This window comes from Drosophila pseudoobscura, chromosome 3 (assembly GCF_009870125.1).
Source record: "Drosophila pseudoobscura strain MV-25-SWS-2005 chromosome 3, UCI_Dpse_MV25, whole genome shotgun sequence".
Classification (NCBI taxonomy): Eukaryota; Metazoa; Arthropoda; class Insecta; order Diptera; family Drosophilidae; genus Drosophila; species Drosophila pseudoobscura.
In genome coordinates, this window is record NC_046680.1 from 17,426,709 (window position 1) to 17,449,936 (window position 23,228).

A 23,228-nucleotide genomic window follows, 5' to 3' on the forward strand; every position below is an offset into this window, starting at 1 on the left:
ATCAGCGAGGCAACAACAACAACAACTGCAAGACGAAGTTAACAAATTTGCCAACAGTTCACGCAGCCAGCGCCAAAGCCTGCCACGCACGCGCTCCCCACTAATACACACAAAAAAGTTACAGACAATAAATGCTGCCCAGCGCCAACGTCGACGCTGAAGGCCGCAGCAACAGGCCAGCAGAGAGGAAACGCGGTCGGGCTAAGGCTGCGACCACCCACAACGCCGGTCGTTGAGTTTAATGAAGGCAACAACAACAACAACAACAACGGCAGCAAATATATTTTTGGGTGGTCTGCTACAACAACAATCAAAAAGCCTTTTGGGTGGTCGTGGCAACAACAAAAACCACCAACAATAGAAATTAGCGAGCAGGCGCCCTGCCTCTCAGCTTTGCCTCTGCTCAGTTTTATCAGTGGGGTGCATATATTCATGATTAGCATGAAAATCCGAGTTGATATGGCCATGACCGACTGCAAGCAACATTAAAACTATACCGAGTTCTCTCTTCTGAACAGGCAGATCATAGTAAGATGCTTCTTTGCCGATTTAAAATATAATTTTATCCAGTTTTCTCTTTAAATTGAACTAATAAAACAGTTTACAATAGACGTTCAGCCGATATCATGAATATCGTTCAATACCATCCGATATTCCTCAAGACGATTAAAAATCTCTCGATCTACCCTCGCAGTAAGCATTCCCAGACCCGTGGTAAAATAATAGAGGGGTATGGCCTGCCATCGCTCTCCTCCAGGAGCCTAAGTTGTGTGCCAGGCACAGCAAAGCCGCTTTCTGAGCCGTCCTACCCTGATGATAAATATACCGTGTCCGAACCAAAATGGCCGCAGACAGTTCCAGAGAGGCAGAGAGAAAAAGAGAGCGAGAGCACTGTCTCGCTCGCATAATAAAGTTGTTGGCCTGCCTGCCTTCTGGCGTGCCGCATCTGAGAGATACATCTCTCAAAACGCTCGCGATCCCCAAACGAAACGGTTGTGTGTGCAGAGCAGACCTCTCCTCCAGTGTGTGGTATATACCAGCAACAGCAAAAGATAGATCAGAGTATCACATCAGCTCAGAAGAGGAAATGTTCAAAATTAACGAAAAACGAAACGAATCCATGAATTAAATGCCACAGCAACAAAAATCCAAAACGAATCGAAACCGTCGTCTGGCTACGTGCGCAAAGTGTATGTGTGTGTAAGTGTATATGAAGAGCAAAGCAGAGAAGAGAAATACAGAGAGAGAGAGCGAAGCAAAGAAAACGAGCTGCAAAGAAAAACGTGAGGCGTCCGTTTGTCGCGTTCGCGCTTGCTTTTCCATGTGTAAATGATGTGTGAAAAATTCACCGAATTTCCCAACAAATTGTGCCCAAATGTCCGGCCGTGAGTGAAGAAAATAAACCCGATACTCGATCTAACCAAAATCCGAGTCGAAAAAAGATTCGAGCAACGAAGCCAGCAATCACAACAAAACCAAACAACACAAAAGAGAGGCCAGAGATACACAGCCCGAGAGAGAACAGATAAATACAGAGAGAGAGAGAGAACCACTCTGTTTTAGAGGGAATGCAGTGTGCGGGCCAAAATGCAGCCGAACAAATTACTAAAACACAAGGAAAACTAATCAAATAAAGAAGCGAAGACAATTCCACAGCACGCACTGTATCTGTCTACACCTCAGGTCGCAGACAGACAGCAGGCACTGTATATCGAAAGCGAGAGAGATTGGCAGCACTCCACCGCCCGTGTTAGCGCTAAAACAGCTAAAGATACGCCAGCCATGGACAGGGACAGCCTACCCCGCGTACCGGACACCCACGGCGACGTGGTCGATGAGAAATTATTCTCGGATCTGTACATACGGACCAGCTGGGTGGATGCCCAAGTGGCGCTCGATCAAATTGATAAGGTAAGTGGTCAAAATCAAGCAAAAACAGAGAAAAAAACAGACCCATTCGCCGTGTAACTTTTGCTTAATGCGGCCATTAAGCCGTGGAGACAGTCCCCAATAAATTTTATTGCCAATATCTCTCGCAATATTTTTCGTTTTGTTTCATTTCGCCTTGTTTCGTTTTCTTTTGATCAGGTTTGCTCGCCCTCTGGTTAATTGAGCTGTTCCCCAGACAAGTCAGTCTATTAATTACAGTGATTAGCCAAAATCTATGCGAAATATGCTGGCAATCGGCTTATATGCAAATGTATTTTTTTATGGCTAAAGAGCGTGGAGGATTTAGTTCTATAAAAAGACTTTTCTACGCCATTAAATCTGGTATCTGTTAGCAGGCATTACAATATGTTCAAAGCCAATCCTTTTGACACACAGAAATCCACTCATGTCAGATCCAAAATGACTATTTCCACTCTCTGGGCTGCCACACACAGCAGGGCTCAAGATCTGGATTCGGACGGACAGACATATCCACAGACAACTTCATTACTTTGGCGCTACTGTGCAGCAGAGTGGGGTCTGACCGCAAAAGAAGTAACGAAACAGAAACTGCAACTGCAGCTAGCGCCAAAAACAGCAACGACCAGGTCCGTGTGGCAGCAGGAGACCCAAGGGAAAGCAATAGCAACATCAGCAGCAGCAGCAGCAGCAACAACAACAGCAGCCTTCCAAAAAGGCAAAAAGCTTTGGAAGCCGCAACATGAAAACAAGAAAGGAGGTTTAGCTGGGTGTGCCGAAGCCCTTGATACCCTTTCGGAGCGATTAGCAAACATAAAATATCGACAGTGATACGATCCAAAAAATATTCATACTCGCATTTACTATATGCTTTTCGTACTGCTTCATTCTCTGCGTTTCAAACATCTGCTCGAAGTTGGGATACCTACCGCAAGGGTATAATCATAAACAACAATGCTGTTTGTTTAAATGTGTGTGTGTGTGTGTGTGTGTGTGAGCAACCGCAGCCTCAGTCAGCCCCAACATGGGTGGGCACGGGCTCTGCTCTGCTCAGAGCTCTCCGCGAGAGTCGAGTCGTTTCGTACGTGCTGCTGCTGTCTCTCCCTCGCTCTCTCTGTCCCACCACCCGCTGCAGATGCTCTTTCGAATGGAATGCGTTGTGGTTGTGGCATGGCTCTTGTCGGGAATGCTCTCACTCCTTGGCGGACTGATTAGAAAGACGCGTGACGTAATGCAGGACGGGCTAATCAAGTATCAGCAGGCAGCCGGAGAAAGGGTATGCAAAGATCGCTATATCTCAATTGCTAAACCCGAAAGAGAACTGTAAACAATCAGTGCCAAAAGCAAAAAGCATTTTTGTTTGTTGTTGCGGCTGGTGCAAATGTAGAAGGGGCAGGCAGGCGAGCGAGGTGGTTCGATACGGGTGGCCCAAAGGCACAAAAAAATACCGAATACAAAATTTCACTGACGCACGCGGTTTATTGTTGCTGCAGCACTCCAGTGTTGGTAAAACTGCGCTCGGCCGTCCCCAAAATTTCTCGCTTCTTCTCTTTGGGCTCTCTCTCGCTCGCTGGCAAAGCCTTTTTGCAGTGCTTTGATCGGATCACTATATCACTCAATCATCTGCTGCGCCATCGCTTAGTTGCCGGAAGATTGAGCGATCTGGGAAGGGTATAAAACGATTCGACCCCGCCAAGATAGACTTCCCTCCTTGTTACAACTTGATGTCTTCATCATGGTTGTTGTCGATGTTGCTGGTCTCCTCCGGTTCCTGCTGCTGCTGCTGCTGCTCCGCGTGGCGTGGCGTGTCTTGCTCTGTTGTTGTTTTGCGGTTGCCTCTTCTCGATCTCTTCCTGCAACTTGGTGCTTTCTGTCTTCTCTCTCTGTATCTCAATTATTTCTCGTAAAGTCTCTTGGGGTTCTGTTGTAACGTGGTCTTCTCCTGCCCTGAACTCTTCTGGAAAGTTGCAGCAAACGATCGATCGTGATGGCGCCGACGTCGTCATCGACATCGGGCACCGTCCATGGCGATTTATTTTAATGACTCAATTTAACGAAATATATTAAGACATTAAAATTGTCTAACGAACCGGGCGAACACACACGTCCAACCAACAACAAAAGCAACAACGCTGCCAAAGTGCGTTTACTTTTTTTGGGGACTATGCAAATTACTCAACGTGATCATTATTATTATTTTTATTTATTTTATCCAGTTTTGTTGCGCTACTGGGAGGTCTGGGGTCTTTCGCTGTCTGGCGGGCTCTGAGGGGATGACGTTTCCTCACATGATCTGAATGCCAAATGAAGCCGACCGTAAAAAAAAGATGCTCTACTCAAGAGCTGCTACGGCTGAGGAATCAAGTTTGTCAGTTTAGAGGTTCATGAATCAATGGAAACATAATACGATAAAATTCCATAGATTGATTATTGGACTGATCTATAAAAAGTTCCCTAAAATTCGCTTAAATCCGCTTTGGTTAGGTCTCTACTGTATCCGTTTGGCCTGTCCCTCGATATTTAAACCAAACTGAATTCTCATTTAAGGCAATGCCGCACTATCGATGCAGGCCATGTACGCTCGGTGTATCTATGAGATACGTATAAATTCATGAATGAAATCGCTTGTCGCGGCTCCTCTGCCTACCTCCCCCCTTCGTCATTTTGCGCTGTGCCAATTGTGAGGCAAACACACACCGAGAGAGAGAGAGAGAGAGAGAGAGACAGAAAGAGAGAGATACACACTTTGCACAGGAAGTTGGGAAACATTGGCGGCATTTTGAAGAAGTCTTCACGTTGCTGCCGCTGCTGGCAGTAGGCAATAAATTTGTTTAGTCATGCCGCGATATCCGCCGCTGTCCACTCTCCACCGTCCATTGCCCCCTTCCATTCCATTCGTCGCACTCTTTTCACAACTGTCCATGAAAAACAAACACAAACACAAATATTTGTGGCATCCACACACACACACAGACACGCACGGACAATGGGCAAACATTTCTCAAATTAACATGGCCAAAACGAAAGAAGAAAACCAAAACCAGTAGCTCAGTGGCACAAACTCTGAAATTGTCAATCAGGCAGCGGATCCTAATGGATTGGATAAACATCGGACGTACGAAAGATGTAGGGGAAGGCCTTTGTTTACTTGCAAATAGCGGGAGAGAGAAAATATACAGAATATACCACAGGACTGAAGGCTTTTAACTATCTCAGAACCAAGCAAAGATAACTTCCTTATCCTGTGTCTTCCAACCTTACTCAAGCCACCATGTAGGTAAAACACATATTTAATCAAGACCTCAACCTCTGGCAGATAGCATTGTCTATTGACTTTCAGAGACCGTAAGTCAAATATTATAATTTCCAGATTGTTATCTCCCAGATAAGATTTCGAGCGTGGGGAAGGTGTAAGGCAAATAAATCATTGTCACACTTTCGATCAATATTTATTATATGATATTTCCATGGGGGAGATACTCGTATCATGGGGATACAAAATACAAAATATACCAAAAGTATTTATAAATACGACATACTAAAAAAAAAAGTGAAGAAGAGCCAGTAAAGATCAAAGGGAGTGAACCGAAAGCAAAAGCGAGGGTGAGTCGGGATCTCAAGTGGCGAGAGTAGAGTGGAGTGGAGAGTAATCCTTGGGCAAACTCCCTTGAGGAGTGACACACACATAGAGAGGGAAAGAGAGAGATGGAGAGGGATGGATGGAGAGATACCTGCATAAATTGCCATTCCATTCCCTTTCAGCAGGGGTGGAATAGATCCATCGATGCGTCGCTTGCTTCCCAGAAGGCCGGTCCCGACGACAATGTCGATGAAGATATCTCACGCCTACAAGCATTTCCGGCTTACGGTTACTCCACGAGTGGGACACGACACTGCGATAGGGACCGACGCAGGGAGGAAGTGCTTAACAAGTTAACGGTAATTCGACATGCTGGGCGTGTTGAAAGCAAAACAAGATAAGGACCGTGGAAAAGAAGTCTACGCCTAGAAATGTTCACTCCTTCCAAGAAATGCAGATTCTCTGTACGGCCGGACCCTTCGAACAGAACATGACTCTCCAAGAATGGGATATACGAAAGGGTATCTCTCTACAAAGGAAAGATAGAAGAACTCCCTGTATAGGAATAAATCGAATTTATTCTATTACTCTATAATTTATATTGGTGAGGTCCTTTCGATAAATTGTAAATATTTAATCGGATTTCAGCGTTTTAGCTTATGCATAACGTTCTTCCATTCATAAATACCACCGCGCTGTATCGCTCCCTCTCTCTTTTTACGTAATCCCATGACCCATTATCAGCTTATCGATCCTGCTTCGCCTCGCTTTTAACCCCGGAGACAGAGAGCCATACCCAATGGCCCACATAACACCCACACGCGGGGATCCCAACGATTGACAGCTTCATCAAGCGAATCGAGGCCCCCGAAACACACACTCACACACAGAGAGAGAGAGAGAGAGAGATCACACACCTCTATAGAGATGTTCGTGTGCGTGGCATCTGCAGCTGGCGCGGGGAACTGGAACTCTCAAAATAAAAGACGGAAAAAACGATATGTACTCGGCCACAGCTTGGGCTTCATTAGGGCCAGGTTCGGTTCGTGCAGGCCAAAGGCAAAAGCAAAGGCAAAGGCAAAGGTGTGCTCCCTGGAGGGGGGTGGGGTTCGAAGCGGCCGCACATAAAACTGTTATTGTCTTCATCAGTCGTCTGTCTGCCGGCCCACACGAACGAGCAACGAACGAAGCAAGACATAACAGCACCAACAAAAGAGAGAAGAAAAATCAGAAGAATTATGAAGACATTAACTCGACCACACAGCACGCGGCCCGGTCCGAGCCCGGGCTCGAAAACGAAACAAGACGAGACGAGGAGAGCAGAGGAGAGAGGAGAAGAGACGAACCGATCCGATCCGAGCCGAACCTTATGACCAAAAGTAACAACGAAAAAAGGTACACAAAAAGGTACAAGAAGAAGCAGACGAGACACACAGTGACACTGGCCAGGGAGAGACAGAAACAGAAACAGAGAATGCGAGAGAGCGAGTGAGTGAGTGGAAGAGAGGGGGCCCGAATACCGGAAAGAAACATTCAAGCAATAATCACGGAATTCACTAAAAAAGCAGTTAACGGACAGACAGAGCGGTCCGGTGCGGACGGCAGCGAAGCCTCCACTCCACCACCACTCCACTGTGCGGACGGACGGACGGACGGACGAGTAGTGCGTGTGTGTGTACCTGTGACGACAGCGAGGACAGATGAATCGGCCAGGTAGGCCGAAAAGGTAGCCCCGGGGCTGTTGGGTTTTCGAGGTTCGTCTGGAAATAATCAAGAAAATAAAATTGTTACAGCGACTTGTTAGGCAGGTGGAAATTATTTCCATATAAAATTGAAACTGGAGTTGTTTCAATACTTCTTCGAGAGACTGTAGCAGAAGAGCTTTTGCATGATCCTTGGCCCCTCTCCATTTCAGGCCGCGACAGCTGGTGGTCGTCACTCTCGCCGTCCCTGTTACTCCCTTGCACCTGGCACTGCTGGCTGGAGCTACATAACTGTAAAAATTCTGCCTCGGCTTACCTCTCACCTCAGTGGCTCAGTCGCTCTCCCTCTCTCCCCTGCTCTGAAAGGCACTGCTCCAATGACCTTCAAACCTTTTTTTAACGATTCCATTTTATGGGCATGCAAATTTTTGGTTTCGGTCTCCAAAAAAAAAAAAAAAAAACCTGAAGAAGAGCATGAAATGGAAATAAATGCGGCAAACAGCTTGCTAGTCACGTTTTGGGGGCGCCATAAATCGGCGGCAGGCGATAATTTGCATTCAACGGTTTCACATTTAGTTGTGCCTCTCTTTTAATTGCCGCAAATTCAATTTACTTTCCGCCACGCGAAGTGCCAAAAGGCAAAAGTCTATTTCGTTGTTGGCAATTTTCTGGGTGTGTGGTCCTTGTGGAGAGCGGAGAAAGATAAATTAGCTGGCACAGTGGGACGAATGGATTCCACAAATTTCCGTCTTGTAAAAACTCCACACAGCTCTGGGCACCACACTCGACCCTGTGGACCCCCCCCTCACACTAAAAATAGTCTTTAAATAGCGTCTTTCATCCCAGTGACGCAGTTTTCATTTCTTCTCCCATTACGTTTGACAGCTGCCGCAGCTGTGTGAATGGCATGTGAAAATAAAAGCACACAGAGCTCCATTTAAATGCCTAAAGGAAAGAGATACAACAAAACACACAGATACTCAAGAGAAAAAGACCATAAAATATACAGAGACGTAAGCGAGAAGATCGGAAATGTATGGGGCAATGTCGGGGATTTCGTATTCCAAAACGTTATCAAGTGGCATATAACTTTAATGGTAGCTACAAGTTTTATGGCACACGTTTACGTGAGAAACATGGGAAAGCTGGATCACACACACACACACACACACACAAGGGTTCCCATATATCGAGCAGATCCGATCCCATCCGTCCATCCTTTGTCCATCCATCCAAAAGCTGCGCTGTCGCCGAAAAGCAGGTGCGGGCTTCAAAGTTTCCCTGTAATTTCTTTCCTTTCTTCGGACAAACTGTTGCCCATAAATTTGGTTCGACAATGGCAGAGATTCTCCATATACATATACCACACATATGGTGCTCTATAGAGACATTCATTCACCACTATTCGTATTCATATTCATATTCATATTCATTGCCTTTTGCCTTTGGGTGGTCTGCCATATTGAATTTCATTTTATGCTAAAAACTCTGTTTTTTTTTCTTTCTTTTTTTTTGCTGTTTTGCATTCGATTTTTATTGCGGCATAACTGGGTGCGCTCATATTTTATGGCTTGACGCGCCATATCCCGCTCAAGTGGATTTTAGATTTCCAAACGGCATGGAAAAGTTTTTGTATTCACATTTTGTGGAGAGGTTTCCTAGCCCTGCCGAATCGGGGCCGTGTAATTAAGTAGTCAAGCTCTGTGGGGGGGCCGGCCAGCCGACCGGCACCGCCCAGGGGAAATTTGATTTGATGGTGGATGATGTGTCGGTTCTTTTGATTGATTGACGGCTGATTGGAAATTTGTATTTTAGGAAACTTATAATTACTTTGTTTTTTTCTTAAATTTAATAGAACTTTGAAACTATAGAGAATAGGGAGGAATACTATCGTCTACAGATCAATATAAATACCCCAGGGCTACATAGTTTCGAAACCATCGTTATTCTTCCATCCCAAGTGGTACCCTATTCTTCAGTACCTGCACCTGCACCGCTGCATCTCTCTCTCTCTCTCTGCGCATCTCTGTTTCTCCTTCTGAGCGATTGGTCATGGGATCCGAGGCCTAAGCTCGTCTGGGGTCTTAGTCCGGCGGGATTACGAAGGCTGGTGTGTGCGCATTTCTAATGAAGACGTTTCCAGGAGGGAGAGAGCACTACAAAGGAACAGTTTCAGGAAAAAGAGCCATGATCATAAATCAATGTGTGACACATTTCCTCACAACGAGCCTCAGTGGCAGCCTCGGGGGGTGTGTGCCGCAGCGGCACGCAGATCCAGAAGAGGAAAAACAGCAACAACAAGATTGATGATATGTGTCACACACACACAGTGCAAGCAGGGCAAGCAGGGGTGTTGCAGATGCAGAGCGAGAGGGACAGAGAGTGCTGGCTGACAAGCGTTAACAGTAAGCGACCAGGCTGATGTCTCAACAAATCGCACAGTTTGAGAGGCACTGGAATGAATACCTGGCCAAATCTAGATTATGTTTATTTTTAGCTGTGGCTGCCCCCTCGGGGCCCACTGCAACAATGTTATACCTCCCCTCCGAAGGGGCGGCGGCAGATTGAGAGACGGACAAATTCCTAGAATACTGTGTTGCCTCTTCTTTTGTTTGCCTCACTCTCGCTTGCACCTAAGCAGCAGCTGAATGGAAAGGGAGCGGCGAGGAGCATACACAACATTATGGAAAATTTCCACGAACAGGTCGCCACAGGCGGCGCAGTGGCAGTCTCGGAGTCTCTCAAAGGGGATTCGCCGCCAATGACTTAATTAATGGCGACAAAGTCGAACGCGCAGCGTTTGATGTGCTCTCTCTCTCTGTCTCCCTATCTCTCTTTCTCTTTGCGGAAGTGCAGCGGACAATCTTGCATAAACAAGCAGCGGCAGTGGCGTCGGCAGGAAGTGCCGTCTCTCCCACTCTGGCGGAGAGGATGGAGTGGGAGGGGGAGAGCAAACAAAGACATTAAGCGTGGATTATTTATGGGTGACTCCTGCTCTATCTTAACGGTAGTCGTAAAATGCTCAAAACGCCAACAACAAAGGCACTCTAAGGTGGCTCCTTCTCTCCTTTCCACTGCCCACCAGGCTCTCCCGCTTTTCACTCATCTTTCGCATACTCTTTCAAAGAATAGTAATACCTCTCCATTGTATGGCTCTCTTGGCCATTAGGAGACTCCATATGTAAGGGCATCTAAAGCCACGGCTATCAATGACGGCCTTTCTTTTACCTACAACCTGACTGCACTTCAACTGAGTTCTGGCTGGAGAAAAATCTGTGAAAAGCGATAAACTGCGGCCCCAAAGAAGAGAGCTAAACTTCGAGAAGTTTCTCGGTCTCGGGCTCGTTTTGTGTGGAATGCGTTCCGTTCTGTTCTGTTCCTGCGAGCTCTGGGTGTGCCTTTGTGTGCACAGTGGGTCTGGATGGATTTGATTTGTGTGGCAATTGTAATGACAATTTAGCATAGGATCAATATGGAATACAATTTAGTTTTTCATATCATTAATTCTTTGGAGTACACAAAAATGTACTTTAGGGAATATTTAAATGCAGTTTTTGTCAGCCTTGACCCACTGTTTTTATGATTGTTCGACTCAAACTTCGATTGAGACGTTAGCGTTAGCGCGCGCCTCATTATTATTATTTTTTGGGAACGGGGTGCCTCAATTTTCGTGCAGCGCTGCAACAGACACGAATTGAGCGGAGGAGAGAGGGAAAGCCAGAAAGCCAGAAAGCCAGGCCCCTAGTCGATCGATCCAATTGCCCAAGCAGGCGATTATAGGTTCGCTTCTTTTTCTTTTCTTGTATTTTTTTCGGCCTGGCAACGTCGTCGGCGACAGCGGCGTCTTGTGTTGTTTTTGTAGGTCTGCTGCGGCTGGATGTTGGGTTGGGTTGGGCCCGCCGGGCCAGGCCGGGAATTGGGAATGGGAATGGGAATGATGATGATGATGGCTTCATCGGGACGCTGCTCTGCTCCCTCTGTGGTCGGTCGCAGATGCCACGAGAAACACACAAATAAATTATATGGCTGTGCCGGGGCCACACGCTGTTTCGTTATAATTTTAATGCGTTATTTATGGCATCCACCGAAAGGGAAACGACGAATTCGACAAGATCTGATCCATGGAAACTAATTCCGTTCTGTTCCGTTCCATTCTGTTGCAGGGTAAAGCGCGTGGCAGCCGGACGGCCATCTATCTGCGTTCAGTATTCCAGTCCCACCTCGAAACGCTCGGCAGCTCTGTGCAGAAGCATGCGGGCAAGGTGCTATTCGTGGCCATCCTGGTGCTGAGCACCTTCTGTGTGGGCCTGAAGAGCGCCCAGATTCACTCGAAGGTGCACCAGCTCTGGATACAGGAGGGCGGCCGCCTCGAATCGGAGCTGGCATACACGCAGAAGACCATCGGCGAGGACGAGTCCTCCACGCATCAGCTGCTCATCCAGACGGCCCACGATCCGAATGCCTCGGTGCTGCATCCGCAGGCGTTGCTCTCCCACCTCGAGGTGCTGGTCAAGGCCACCGCCGTCAAGGTGCACATGTACGACGCCGAGTGGGGACTGCGAGACATGTGCAACTCCCCGACGACGCCCACCTTCGAGGGGCACTACTACATCGAGCAGATACTAAAGCATTTGATACCGTGCTCGATCATCACGCCGTTGGATTGCTTCTGGGAGGGCAGCCAGCTGCTGGGACCGGAGTTTCCCGTGAATATACCGTGAGTAATCCTTAGAAATCGTAACATCCCTCCTCCAGTTACCTAATCCTGCCCCTCGATATTCTGCCCTCCTCACAGTGGCCTCAATCAGCGCCTCATGTGGAGCACCCTGAACCCCGCGTCGGTGATGCAGTTCATGAAGCAGCAGATGTCCGACCAGAAGATCAGCTTCGACTTCGAGACCGTCGAGCAGTACCTGAAACGAGCGGCCATCGGCAGCGGCTACATGGAGAAGCCCTGCCTCAATCCGCTGAATCCCAGTTGCCCGGAGACGGCCCCGAACAAGAACAGCACCACGCCGCCAGATGTGGGGGCGATACTGTCGGGCGGGTGCTACGGCTATGCGGCCAAGCACATGCACTGGCCGGAGCAGCTGATTGTGGGCGGGGCGCAGCGGAATCGCAGCGGGCACCTGAAGAAGGCCCAGGCCCTGCAGACGGTGGTGCAGCTGATGACCGAGAAGGAGATGTACGACCAGTGGGAGGACAATTACAAGGTGCACCACATCGGCTGGACCCAGGAGAAGGCCGCCGAGGTGCTGAATGCCTGGCAGCGGAACTTCTCCCGCGAGGTGGAGCTCCTCCTGCGCAAACAGTCCCGCATTGCGGCCAACTACGACATCTACGTGTTCAGCTCGGCCGCCCTGGACGACATCCTGGCCAAGTTCTCGCATCCGAGTGCCCTGAGCATCGTTATCGGCGTCGCCGTCACCGTCCTTTACGCCTTTTGCACGCTCCTCCGCTGGCGGGATCCTGTTCGGGGCCAGAGCAGCGTGGGTGTTGCTGGTGTCCTGCTCATGTGCTTTAGCACGGCGGCTGGCCTGGGACTGTGTGCCCTGATGGGGATCGTCTTCAATGCGGCCAGCACCCAGGTGGTGCCGTTCCTGGCCCTGGGTCTCGGAGTGGACCACATCTTTATGCTGACGGCGGCGTATGCGGAAAGCAATCGCAAGGAGCAGACCAAGCTGATCCTGAAGAAGGTCGGTCCCAGCATCCTGTTCAGCGCCTGCAGCACGGCCGGATCCTTCTTCGCGGCCGCCTTCATTCCAGTGCCTGCGCTGAAGGTCTTCTGCCTGCAGGCGGCCATCGTGATGTGCTTCAATCTGGCGGCGGCTCTGCTGGTCTTCCCGGCCATGATCTCCTTGGATCTGCGGCGGCGCACAGCCGGACGGGCGGACATTTTCTGCTGCTGCTTTCCCGTGTGGAAGGAGCAGTCCAAAGTGATGCCGATGAACAACAACAACAGCCTGCGGGGAGCACGGCACGTGAAGAACTGCAACAACAACCGCGTGGGTCTGCCTCCCCAGCCACCATCCCAGAACCCCCTTCTGGAGCAGCACGCCAGCGGCGTCCCCTCTGCCAGCAGCAAAAGCAGCAGCAGCAACTCCCTGCCGTCCTTCTCGCTGTCCAGCTTCGCCTTCGAGTACTACACGCCCTTCCTGATGCGCAGCTGGGTGAAATTTCTGGCCGTGATGGGCTTCCTGGTGGCGCTGATCTTCAGTCTGTACGCCTCCACCAAGCTGCAGGATGGCCTGGACATCATCGACCTGGTGCCAAAGCACAGCAACGAGCACAAGTTCCTCGACGCGCAGACGCGCCTCTTCGGCTTTTACAGCATGTACGCGGTGACGCAAGGCAATTTCGAGTACCCCACGCAGCAGCAGCTCCTGAGGGACTACCACGACGCATTCGTCCGAGTCCCGCATGTGATCAAGAACGATAACGGGGGCCTGCCGGACTTCTGGCTGCTGCTGTTCCGCGACTGGCTTAGCAATCTGCAGCGCATCTTCGACGATGAGATCCGGGACGGGCGACTGAACAAGGAGGTGTGGTACCCGAATGCCAGCAGCGATGCCATCCTGGCGTACAAGCTGATCGTGCAGACGGGCCATGTGGACAATCCGGTGGACAAGGAGCTGGTGAAGACGAATCGGCTGGTCTTCAGCGATGGCATCATCAATCCGAAGGCCTTCTACAACTATCTCTCTGCCTGGGCCACCAACGATGTCTTCGCCTATGGAGCCTCTCAGGTAGGCCCATCTAGATCGTTAATTTGCTCTGCAAGATTTACTAACTTTATTTGATTTTGCAGGGCAAACTCTATCCAGAACCGCGTCAGTATTATCATGCGCCCAACGAGTACGACCTGAAGATACCCAAGAGCCTGCCCCTGGTCTACGCACAGATGCCCTTCTATCTGCACGGCCTGACGGACACCTCGCAGATCAAGACCCTGATCGGACACATACGCGACCTGAGCGTTAAGTTCGAGGGCTTTGGTCTGCCCAACTATCCCTCCGGTAGGTCCAAACCCTTCAAAAAGTATATTTCCGTAAGCTAACCGATCTATCTTCAGGCATTCCATTCATCTTCTGGGAGCAGTACATGACGTTACGCTCCTCGCTGGCCATGATCCTGGCGTGTGTCTTGCTGGCTGCCTTGGTGCTGGTCTCCCTGCTGCTGCTGTCCGTTTGGGCCGCCGTGCTGGTGATCCTCAGCGTCTTGGCCTCGCTGGCCCAGATCTTTGGGGCCATGACCTTGCTGGGCATCAAGCTATCGGCCATACCCGCTGTCATACTCATACTGAGCGTGGGCATGATGCTCTGCTTCAATGTGCACATCTCCCTGGTGAGTCACCAATCTAAAACACGGCTCAAAACCTCGACTAATCTTCGACATTTCCTTAGGGCTTTATGACTTCGTTGGGCAATCGTCAACGTCGCGTCCATCTGGCCATGCAGCTGTCATTGGGTCCCCTGGTGCATGGGATGCTCACCTCTGGGGTGGCCGTTTTCATGCTCTCCACGTCCCCCTTCGAGTTCGTCATCCGCCACTTCTGCTTCCTGCTGATCGTGGTCCTCTGCGTGGGGGCCTGCAACAGTCTGGTGGTCTTCCCCATTCTGCTGAGCATGCTGGGGCCAGAGGCGGAGCTTGTGCCCTTGGAGCATCCCGATAGGATATCCACGCCCTCGCCGCTGCCCGTGCGCAGCAGCAAGCGTTCGAACAAGTCGTTCAGTGGGAACGGCTCGCGTTCGTCGTCGCGCAACAACTGCCAGAAGGCGCACCACTACCACAAGGACGTCAACATCAACGATCCCTCGCTGACGACCATTACGGAGGAGCCGCAGTCTTGGAAGTCCAGCAACTCCTCCATCCAGATGCACAACGACTGGAGTGCCCCCGCACCGCCGCCGGCACAGACAACGAATAACTTCAACAACAGCAACTATCAGCATGGCGGGGGATCGCGACCCGCCTCGTATGGAGCACCACCACCCGCTTACCACAAGGCCGCACAGCAGCAGCAGCAGCAGTATCCGCCGGAACTGCAGAGCATCGTTGTCCAGCCGGAGGTGACGGTGGAGACGACGCACTCGGACAGCAACACCACCAAGGTGACGGCCACGGCCAACATCAAGGTGGAGCTGGTCACGCCCGGGCGGGCGGTGCGCAGCTATAACTTTACGAGTTAGCACTAGTTCCTGTAGCCATTAGCCAGTATCTTTAACTGTAACTCTAACTGTATATGTATAATCGAGATATCTATATATATATTGTATGTATATGTGTATGCATGTTAGTTAATTTCCGCGAGTTAAGTGTTCCGTTATATGTAGCAGCTGCTATGCCCCACAACCTCCTACCTCCTCTACCTATCCGCCACCACTACCCCACTCTACCGTCTACCCTCTACCTTCTACCCTGAACCCCTACCCACTCCTCTGCCTAGCAGCTTTGTATGTATGTATTTAGCTCTTAAGACATTTCTTATACATAGAGATACATATTTATTATAACACACACACACACAAGCACACACTACTTACACACACCAGCACAATTGAAAGCGAGATTCACGACACCCACACACACACACAAACAAACAAACTAGTAATTTATAGTCTATAATTTAGTTTAAATATGTACATACAAAAAAGAACCACAAGGACTTGAACCAAAATAGTATCGCTTATATGGAAGCGAATGAAACGAGAGAAAAGAAAGTACTATTACTAAATCGAGAAATAACAATTACAAACAGACACAAAAAAACAAAAACCACAAAAAAAGCCCTCCCCCGTAACAGTACTTACAACCAAAATAAAATGAAAATATAAATACATAATTGAAAAACAAAAAAAAAACGAGAAAAACAATTAATGGCAACGAATAAGAATGGAAGAACTATTCTAAACGCGGCATTTATCCATGTACATTTGTTGCACGAAGACTGATTGTCTTTCATTTAAATAAAATATTATACAGTTTTTTAAAAGCGAACCGTACCGTTTTCTTCATTTAAAATTTTTTGAATTTGAATTCATTTTTGAATGGACTGCTTTCAATAACAGTGTAGTTTCACTGCTTGAAGCGTTCAAGTTTAATAAACACTGCTTGCTTCTGCAGAAATCCGATGGATAGCGACCCACTCTAGGTCACACACCATGCCACTCTTATCGGATTAGCGATATTTATAAATATCGATATCTTGAAGAGCAACTGATAGCCAGCTTGTGTGTCACCAAAACGGCAGAAATTCAAACACATTTCAAATAAAAGTTCTTTGTCTATACATTTTTCCTTGTCACTCATTCACTTTCAAACTTAGGCGCAAATCTATACTATCCAATCGCTGGTATTGAAAGACGTTTAAATGTTCTCTTCTTGTGAGACATTCACATATTTTCTTTGTGGAATACTCACTTTTGTTTCAATAAAATAAAAAAAGGGTACTTAATATGAATTAATATTGTAGAAAATTGATTCAACAATAAAACTCGGTCAACAGAGCTGAGGATCCTAGCTAGCGAGAAATGTTTAGCTGAATATCAAAATCAAGGAATAGGATGATAGTTCGCCAGTGATTTTGGAGATTCATGTCTGAGAACCACTTGGATATACATAATGGCAATCACAAAATAAGAAAATTAACAAGCTTAACAAAGCTATTGGATCACCATTGCAATGGTGGCTGATGCTTTTTCTTGTATATAAAACCATTGAATAATGTTAGAACAAAGAAAAAAACAAACGTTAAAAGTCCTTTTCCAAAGGGCACAGTAATTTTTGATCGAGTTGAGTATACAATTAAAGAAAAGGTTGCCTATTAACGAGAAGGATTTTAAACTTCTCTCATTCCTAAACCCTGAAGACATAGTCAATGGCCAATTTTCATGACCTGTAAAAAAGATTTCCTCAACTTATTAAAGATCCGCAGGGAATCGATAGTGAATTTCTCCTCTTAAAAAATGATGAGGTTCTTTAGGCCATTTCTGGTATACATTGGGACAAATAAAAGATTTCAACAATGAATTAAAATATGAAAAAAAGGTTGACAACATTTAAATCCTTGTCGCTCACATTCAGAAAAGCTAGATTTGGCGTGCACCACTCGTAACCAGCCGATAGTATCGATAACCGAACTTGACTCGGGTAAGGACCTCATATACCCGATTGACAACAATGAGTCTCATTCCATACACAAACATGTTGCTAATTCCATGCACATACCCTGGGGGAAATGGATGTTATAGAACTGCGAAAATATATGTCATCCAATTCTCTAATTAATGCAGAAACTGGTCAGTATCTATTTTAAACGATATTTTGCAATTAGTGGTCTTCTTACAGAGACAAAGAATCGGTACAGGGATCAGGATTTGTATACAAGAACCTAATCAAATGCATGAATAAGCCTTAAAAATGCAATCTAAGACAAGGTCTTTACTAATTACGTTTGAAAGCAGGTTGGAAAACAGTATCTTTATATAATATTATAATAGGGTATACAAATGACCACACTCTGGTTGGCAAGAAATGAGTCTGCAAATACCAGCAAAATTGCGACTGTTTTTTTTGTTGGCCTATTTTGTTTAAATCTTGTTTAGTCAAAACCAATTGTGTAGAAAATTGATGCATTAGTTGGATAAAATTAAGTGAGCAGCGCTGAGGGTTCTATTTAATTTGTTATATTCCACGGAAGATAAAAAACGAGTAATATGTAAAATATAACTTCAATTCGTCAGTATATTTACGGTATATTTTCAAAATGAGACGGTATATTTTGGTCCGCGGTCAAAACTGATGCCCATCTCTAATGCAAATGCTAAACAAAAAAAGTGTCAATAAAAAATCAACAGAAATCGCGTGATAGCGACATCATGAGAGTAAGTTATAGCCGATGCATTGAGAGAATTAATTACATTTGCTAAATCAATCACATTCTGAGCTCGCAATTACAAACAAAAGAAAAAAGGAGCCGCAGAAGCGTATGAAAGAAAAACGTGAGCGCTGCTGGGTGGTGAGAGCGTGCGAGAGAGCGCGACCATGAAGGAGAAAATAATATCGTGGCAAAAGCAAGCGGCGGTGAAAAATTCGAATCAAAACCAAAACCAACGCCGCCCAACGCAAAACGCAAACGGTTGTGCACGCGTCGTTGTTGTCGTACAGAAAAGAGAGTCCAATAATTTGATTCATGCGGGCGCCAAATTAATACGGCAAAGTAACTAACATACAAGCGAAATTCTTAAAACGCAGTTCAAAAGCGCTTCTTAGGAGTGTGTGAGTTTGTGTAAGTAACGTGCACTAAAACATACTACGTGTGTGCGCTAGTGTTTGTCAGTAATTGTGCAGTTTGTGAAAGTTTTTTTGCGAAAGTTTTGTGATCACTTTAAAGCGCATTTGATAAAAGCGGCCACCGATTCACTCACTAAATATATACATATATAGAGAAGCGTTTTCAAGAATCCAACGCCAACGCAACATTTTATGCGGCATTACGTTTATGCGTGAGCGGGAGCGCCATCGCCTGTGTGTGTGTTCGTGTTCTTATTGGCAAACGTCAATTTATATAATCGTCGATCGCTGATTTATATTTTATCTCCATTGCATGTGCGAACGCTCTCCCACCAAAACAAACCGACAGCTTTCCCTCTGTCCAGAGCTGAGAACAAAATCATAGGTAAGTTTCCGAGTTTTATTCTGACGTAGGTGGCTTTCCTCCAGTGAGGCTCAGCTGACAAGTCTCTCTTCCTCCATACCTCTCTTAGATTATTTCACCTCTGCGCCGGCTGTGACTTCTCTTTTTATAGTTTTTCCGAATGTCACGCCACCTTATCAATGACGTGTGCACTTTGTCTAATGAGACTCTTTAAGGAATCTGCAATCTGCAGCGCATCTTCGACGATGAGATCAGGGACGGGCGACTGAACAAGGAGGTTTGGTACCCGAATGCCAGCAGCGATGCCATCCTGGCGTACAAGCTGATCGTGCAGACGGGCCATGTGGACAATCCGGTGGACAAGGAGCTGGTGAAGACGAATCGGCTGGTCTTCAGCGATGGCATCATCAATCCGAAGGCCTTCTACAACTATCTCTCTGCCTGGGCCACCAACGATGTCTTCGCCTATGGAGCCTCTCAGGTAGGTCCATCTAGATCGTTAATTTGCTCTGCAATATTTACTAACTCCTGGATGTACTTTTGTTTGTTTTTGCAGGGCAAACTCTATCCGGAACCGCGTCAGTATTATCATGCGCCCAACGAGTACGACCTGAAGATACCCAAGAGCCTGCCCCTGGTCTACGCACAGATGCCCTTCTATCTGCACGGCCTGACGGACACCTCGCAGATCAAGACCCTGATCGGACACATACGCGACCTGAGCGTTAAGTTCGAGGGCTTTGGTCTGCCCAACTATCCCTCCGGTAGGTCCAAACCCTTCAAAAAGTATATTTCCGTAAGCTAACCGATCTATCTTCAGGCATTCCATTCATCTTCTGGGAGCAGTACATGACGTTACGCTCCTCGCTGGCCATGATCCTGGCGTGTGTCTTGCTGGCTGCCTTGGTGCTGGTCTCCCTGCTGCTGCTGTCCGTTTGGGCCGCCGTGCTGGTGATCCTCAGCGTCTTGGCCTCGCTGGCCCAGATCTTTGGGGCCATGACCTTGCTGGGCATCAAGCTATCGGCCATACCCGCTGTCATACTCATACTGAGCGTGGGCATGATGCTCTGCTTCAATGTGCACATCTCCCTGGTGAGTCACCAATCTAAAACACGGCTCAAAACCTCGACTAATCTTCGACATTTCCTTAGGGCTTTATGACTTCGTTGGGCAATCGTCAACGTCGCGTCCATCTGGCCATGCAGCTGTCATTGGGTCCCCTGGTGCATGGGATGCTCACCTCTGGGGTGGCCGTTTTCATGCTCTCCACGTCCCCCTTCGAGTTCGTCATCCGCCACTTCTGCTTCCTGCTGATCGTGGTCCTCTGCGTGGGGGCCTGCAACAGTCTGGTGGTCTTCCCCATTCTGCTGAGCATGCTGGGGCCAGAGGCGGAGCTTGTGCCCTTGGAGCATCCCGATAGGATATCCACGCCCTCGCCGCTGCCCGTGCGCAGCAGCAAGCGTTCGAACAAGTCGTTCAGTGGGAACGGCTCGCGTTCGTCGTCGCGCAACAACTGCCAGAAGGCGCACCACTACCACAAGGACGTCAACATCAACGATCCCTCGCTGACGACCATTACGGAGGAGCCGCAGTCTTGGAAGTCCAGCAACTCCTCCATCCAGATGCACAACGACTGGAGTGCCCCCGCACCGCCGCCGGCACAGACAACGAATAACTTCAACAACAGCAACTATCAGCATGGCGGGGGATCGCGACCCGCCTCGTATGGAGCACCACCACCCGCTTACCACAAGGCCGCACAGCAGCAGCAGCAGCAGTATCCGCCGGAACTGCAGAGCATCGTTGTCCAGCCGGAGGTGACGGTGGAGACGACGCACTCGGACAGCAACACCACCAAGGTGACGGCCACGGCCAACATCAAGGTGGAGCTGGTCACGCCCGGGCGGGCGGTGCGCAGCTATAACTTTACGAGTTAGCACTAGTTCCTGTAGCCATTAGCCAGTATCTTTAACTGTAACTCTAACTGTATATGTATAATCGAGATATCTATATATATATTGTATGTATATGTGTATGCATGTTAGTTAATTTCCGCGAGTTAAGTGTTCCGTTATATGTAGCAGCTGCTATGCCCCACAACCTCCTACCTCCTCTACCTATCCGCCACCACTACCCCACTCTACCGTCTACCCTCTACCTTCTACCCTGAACCCCTACCCACTCCTCTGCCTAGCAGCTTTGTATGTATGTATTTAGCTCTTAAGACATTTCTTATACATAGAGATACATATTTATTATAACACACACACACACAAGCACACACTGTACTTACACACACCAGCACAATTGAAAGCGAGATTCACGACACCCACACACACACACAAACAAACAAACTAGTAATTTATAGTCTATAATTTAGTTTAAATATGTACATACAAAAAAGAACCACAAGGACTTGAACCAAAATAGTATCGCTTATATGGAAGCGAATGAAACGAGAGAAAAGAAAGTACTATTACTAAATCGAGAAATAACAATTACAAACAGACACAAAAAAACAAAAACCACAAAAAAAGCCCTCCCCCGTAACAGTACTTACAACCAAAATAAAATGAAAATATAAATACATAATTGAAAAACAAAAAAAAAACGAGAAAAACAATTAATGGCAACGAATAAGAATGGAAGAACTATTCTAAACGCGGCATTTATCCATGTACATTTGTTGCACGAAGACTGATTGTCTTTCATTTAAATAAAATATTATACAGTTTTTTAAAAGCGAACCGTACCGTTTTCTTCATTTAAAATTTTTTGAATTTGAATTCATTTTTGAATGGACTGCTTTCAATAACAGTGTAGTTTCACTGCTTGAAGCGTTCAAGTTTAATAAACACTGCTTGCTTCTGCAGAAATCCGATGGATAGCGACCCACTCTAGGTCACACACCATGCCACTCTTATCGGATTAGCGATATTTATAAATATCGATATCTTGAAGAGCAACTGATAGCCAGCTTGTGTGTCACCAAAACGGCAGAAATTCAAACACATTTCAAATAAAAGTTCTTTGTCTATACATTTTTCCTTGTCACTCATTCACTTTCAAACTTAGGCGCAAATCTATACTATCCAATCGCTGGTATTGAAAGACGTTTAAATGTTCTCTTCTTGTGAGACATTCACATATTTTCTTTGTGGAATACTCACTTTTGTTTCAATAAAATAAAAAAAGGGTACTTAATATGAATTAATATTGTAGAAAATTGATTCAACAATAAAACTCGGTCAACAGAGCTGAGGATCCTAGCTAGCGAGAAATGTTTAGCTGAATATCAAAATCAAGGAATAGGATGATAGTTCGCCAGTGATTTTGGAGATTCATGTCTGAGAACCACTTGGATATACATAATGGCAATCACAAAATAAGAAAATTAACAAGCTTAACAAAGCTATTGGATCACCATTGCAATGGTGGCTGATGCTTTTTCTTGTATATAAAACCATTGAATAATGTTAGAACAAAGAAAAAAACAAACGTTAAAAGTCCTTTTCCAAAGGGCACAGTAATTTTTGATCGAGTTGAGTATACAATTAAAGAAAAGGTTGCCTATTAACGAGAAGGATTTTAAACTTCTCTCATTCCTAAACCCTGAAGACATAGTCAATGGCCAATTTTCATGACCTGTAAAAAAGATTTCCTCAACTTATTAAAGATCCGCAGGGAATCGATAGTGAATTTCTCCTCTTAAAAAATGATGAGGTTCTTTAGGCCATTTCTGGTATACATTGGGACAAATAAAAGATTTCAACAATGAATTAAAATATGAAAAAAAGGTTGACAACATTTAAATCCTTGTCGCTCACATTCAGAAAAGCTAGATTTGGCGTGCACCACTCGTAACCAGCCGATAGTATCGATAACCGAACTTGACTCGGGTAAGGACCTCATATACCCGATTGACAACAATGAGTCTCATTCCATACACAAACATGTTGCTAATTCCATGCACATACCCTGGGGGAAATGGATGTTATAGAACTGCGAAAATATATGTCATCCAATTCTCTAATTAATGCAGAAACTGGTCAGTATCTATTTTAAACGATATTTTGCAATTAGTGGTCTTCTTACAGAGACAAAGAATCGGTACAGGGATCAGGATTTGTATACAAGAACCTAATCAAATGCATGAATAAGCCTTAAAAATGCAATCTAAGACAAGGTCTTTACTAATTACGTTTGAAAGCAGGTTGGAAAACAGTATCTTTATATAATATTATAATAGGGTATACAAATGACCACACTCTGGTTGGCAAGAAATGAGTCTGCAAATACCAGCAAAATTGCGACTGTTTTTTTTGTTGGCCTATTTTGTTTAAATCTTGTTTAGTCAAAACCAATTGTGTAGAAAATTGAT

At 46.6% G+C, this 23,228-nt stretch overlaps 2 protein-coding genes across 6 annotated transcripts; both read left to right on the forward strand.

Moving 5' to 3' along the window:
- Window positions 1-888: 888 nt before the first annotated feature.
- On the forward strand, window positions 889-16,188 carry ptc (protein patched). The gene is made up of 6 exons (XM_001361482.4): window positions 889-1,911; window positions 11,355-11,908; window positions 11,987-13,937; window positions 14,000-14,207; window positions 14,264-14,535; window positions 14,595-16,188. The coding sequence occupies exons 1-6, from the start codon at window positions 1,783-1,785 to the stop codon at window positions 15,378-15,380; spliced, it is 3,900 nt and encodes a 1,299-aa protein (XP_001361519.1). The 5' UTR covers window positions 889-1,782; the 3' UTR covers window positions 15,381-16,188.
- Window positions 16,189-17,926: 1,738 nt separating this feature from the next.
- Window positions 17,927-21,508, forward strand: LOC117183509 (protein patched-like). Of its 5 annotated transcripts, none has more exons than XM_033377409.1 (6): window positions 17,927-18,074; window positions 18,833-18,868; window positions 18,957-19,328; window positions 19,404-19,611; window positions 19,668-19,939; window positions 19,999-21,508. In XM_033377409.1, the coding sequence occupies exons 4-6, from the start codon at window positions 19,497-19,499 to the stop codon at window positions 20,782-20,784; spliced, it is 1,173 nt and encodes a 390-aa protein (XP_033233300.1). In that variant the 5' UTR covers window positions 17,927-18,074; window positions 18,833-18,868; window positions 18,957-19,328; window positions 19,404-19,496; the 3' UTR covers window positions 20,785-21,508. The 5 variants fall into 5 exon arrangements, with proteins under 5 accessions (XP_033233300.1, XP_033233302.1, XP_033233301.1 ...); XM_033377411.1 differs by having other exon boundaries at window positions 18,999-19,328; XM_033377410.1 differs by lacking the exon at window positions 17,927-18,074 and adding an exon at window positions 18,084-18,478.
- The last annotated feature ends 1,720 nt before the right edge of the window (window positions 21,509-23,228 follow it).

Coding starts and splice junctions, on each gene's coding strand:
- LOC117183509 (XM_033377409.1), top strand. CDS start 19,497: ATGCCCTTCTATCTGCACGGCCTGACGGACACCTCGCAGATCAAGACC. Junction 19,612..19,667: donor TCTGCCCAACTATCCCTCCG/GTAGGTCCAAAC, acceptor ATCTATCTTCAG/GCATTCCATTCATCTTCTGG. Junction 19,940..19,998: donor TCAATGTGCACATCTCCCTG/GTGAGTCACCAA, acceptor ACATTTCCTTAG/GGCTTTATGACTTCGTTGGG.
- ptc (XM_001361482.4), top strand. CDS start 1,783: ATGGACAGGGACAGCCTACCCCGCGTACCGGACACCCACGGCGACGTG. Junction 11,909..11,986: donor GAGTTTCCCGTGAATATACC/GTGAGTAATCCT, acceptor CCCTCCTCACAG/TGGCCTCAATCAGCGCCTCA. Junction 14,536..14,594: donor TCAATGTGCACATCTCCCTG/GTGAGTCACCAA, acceptor ACATTTCCTTAG/GGCTTTATGACTTCGTTGGG.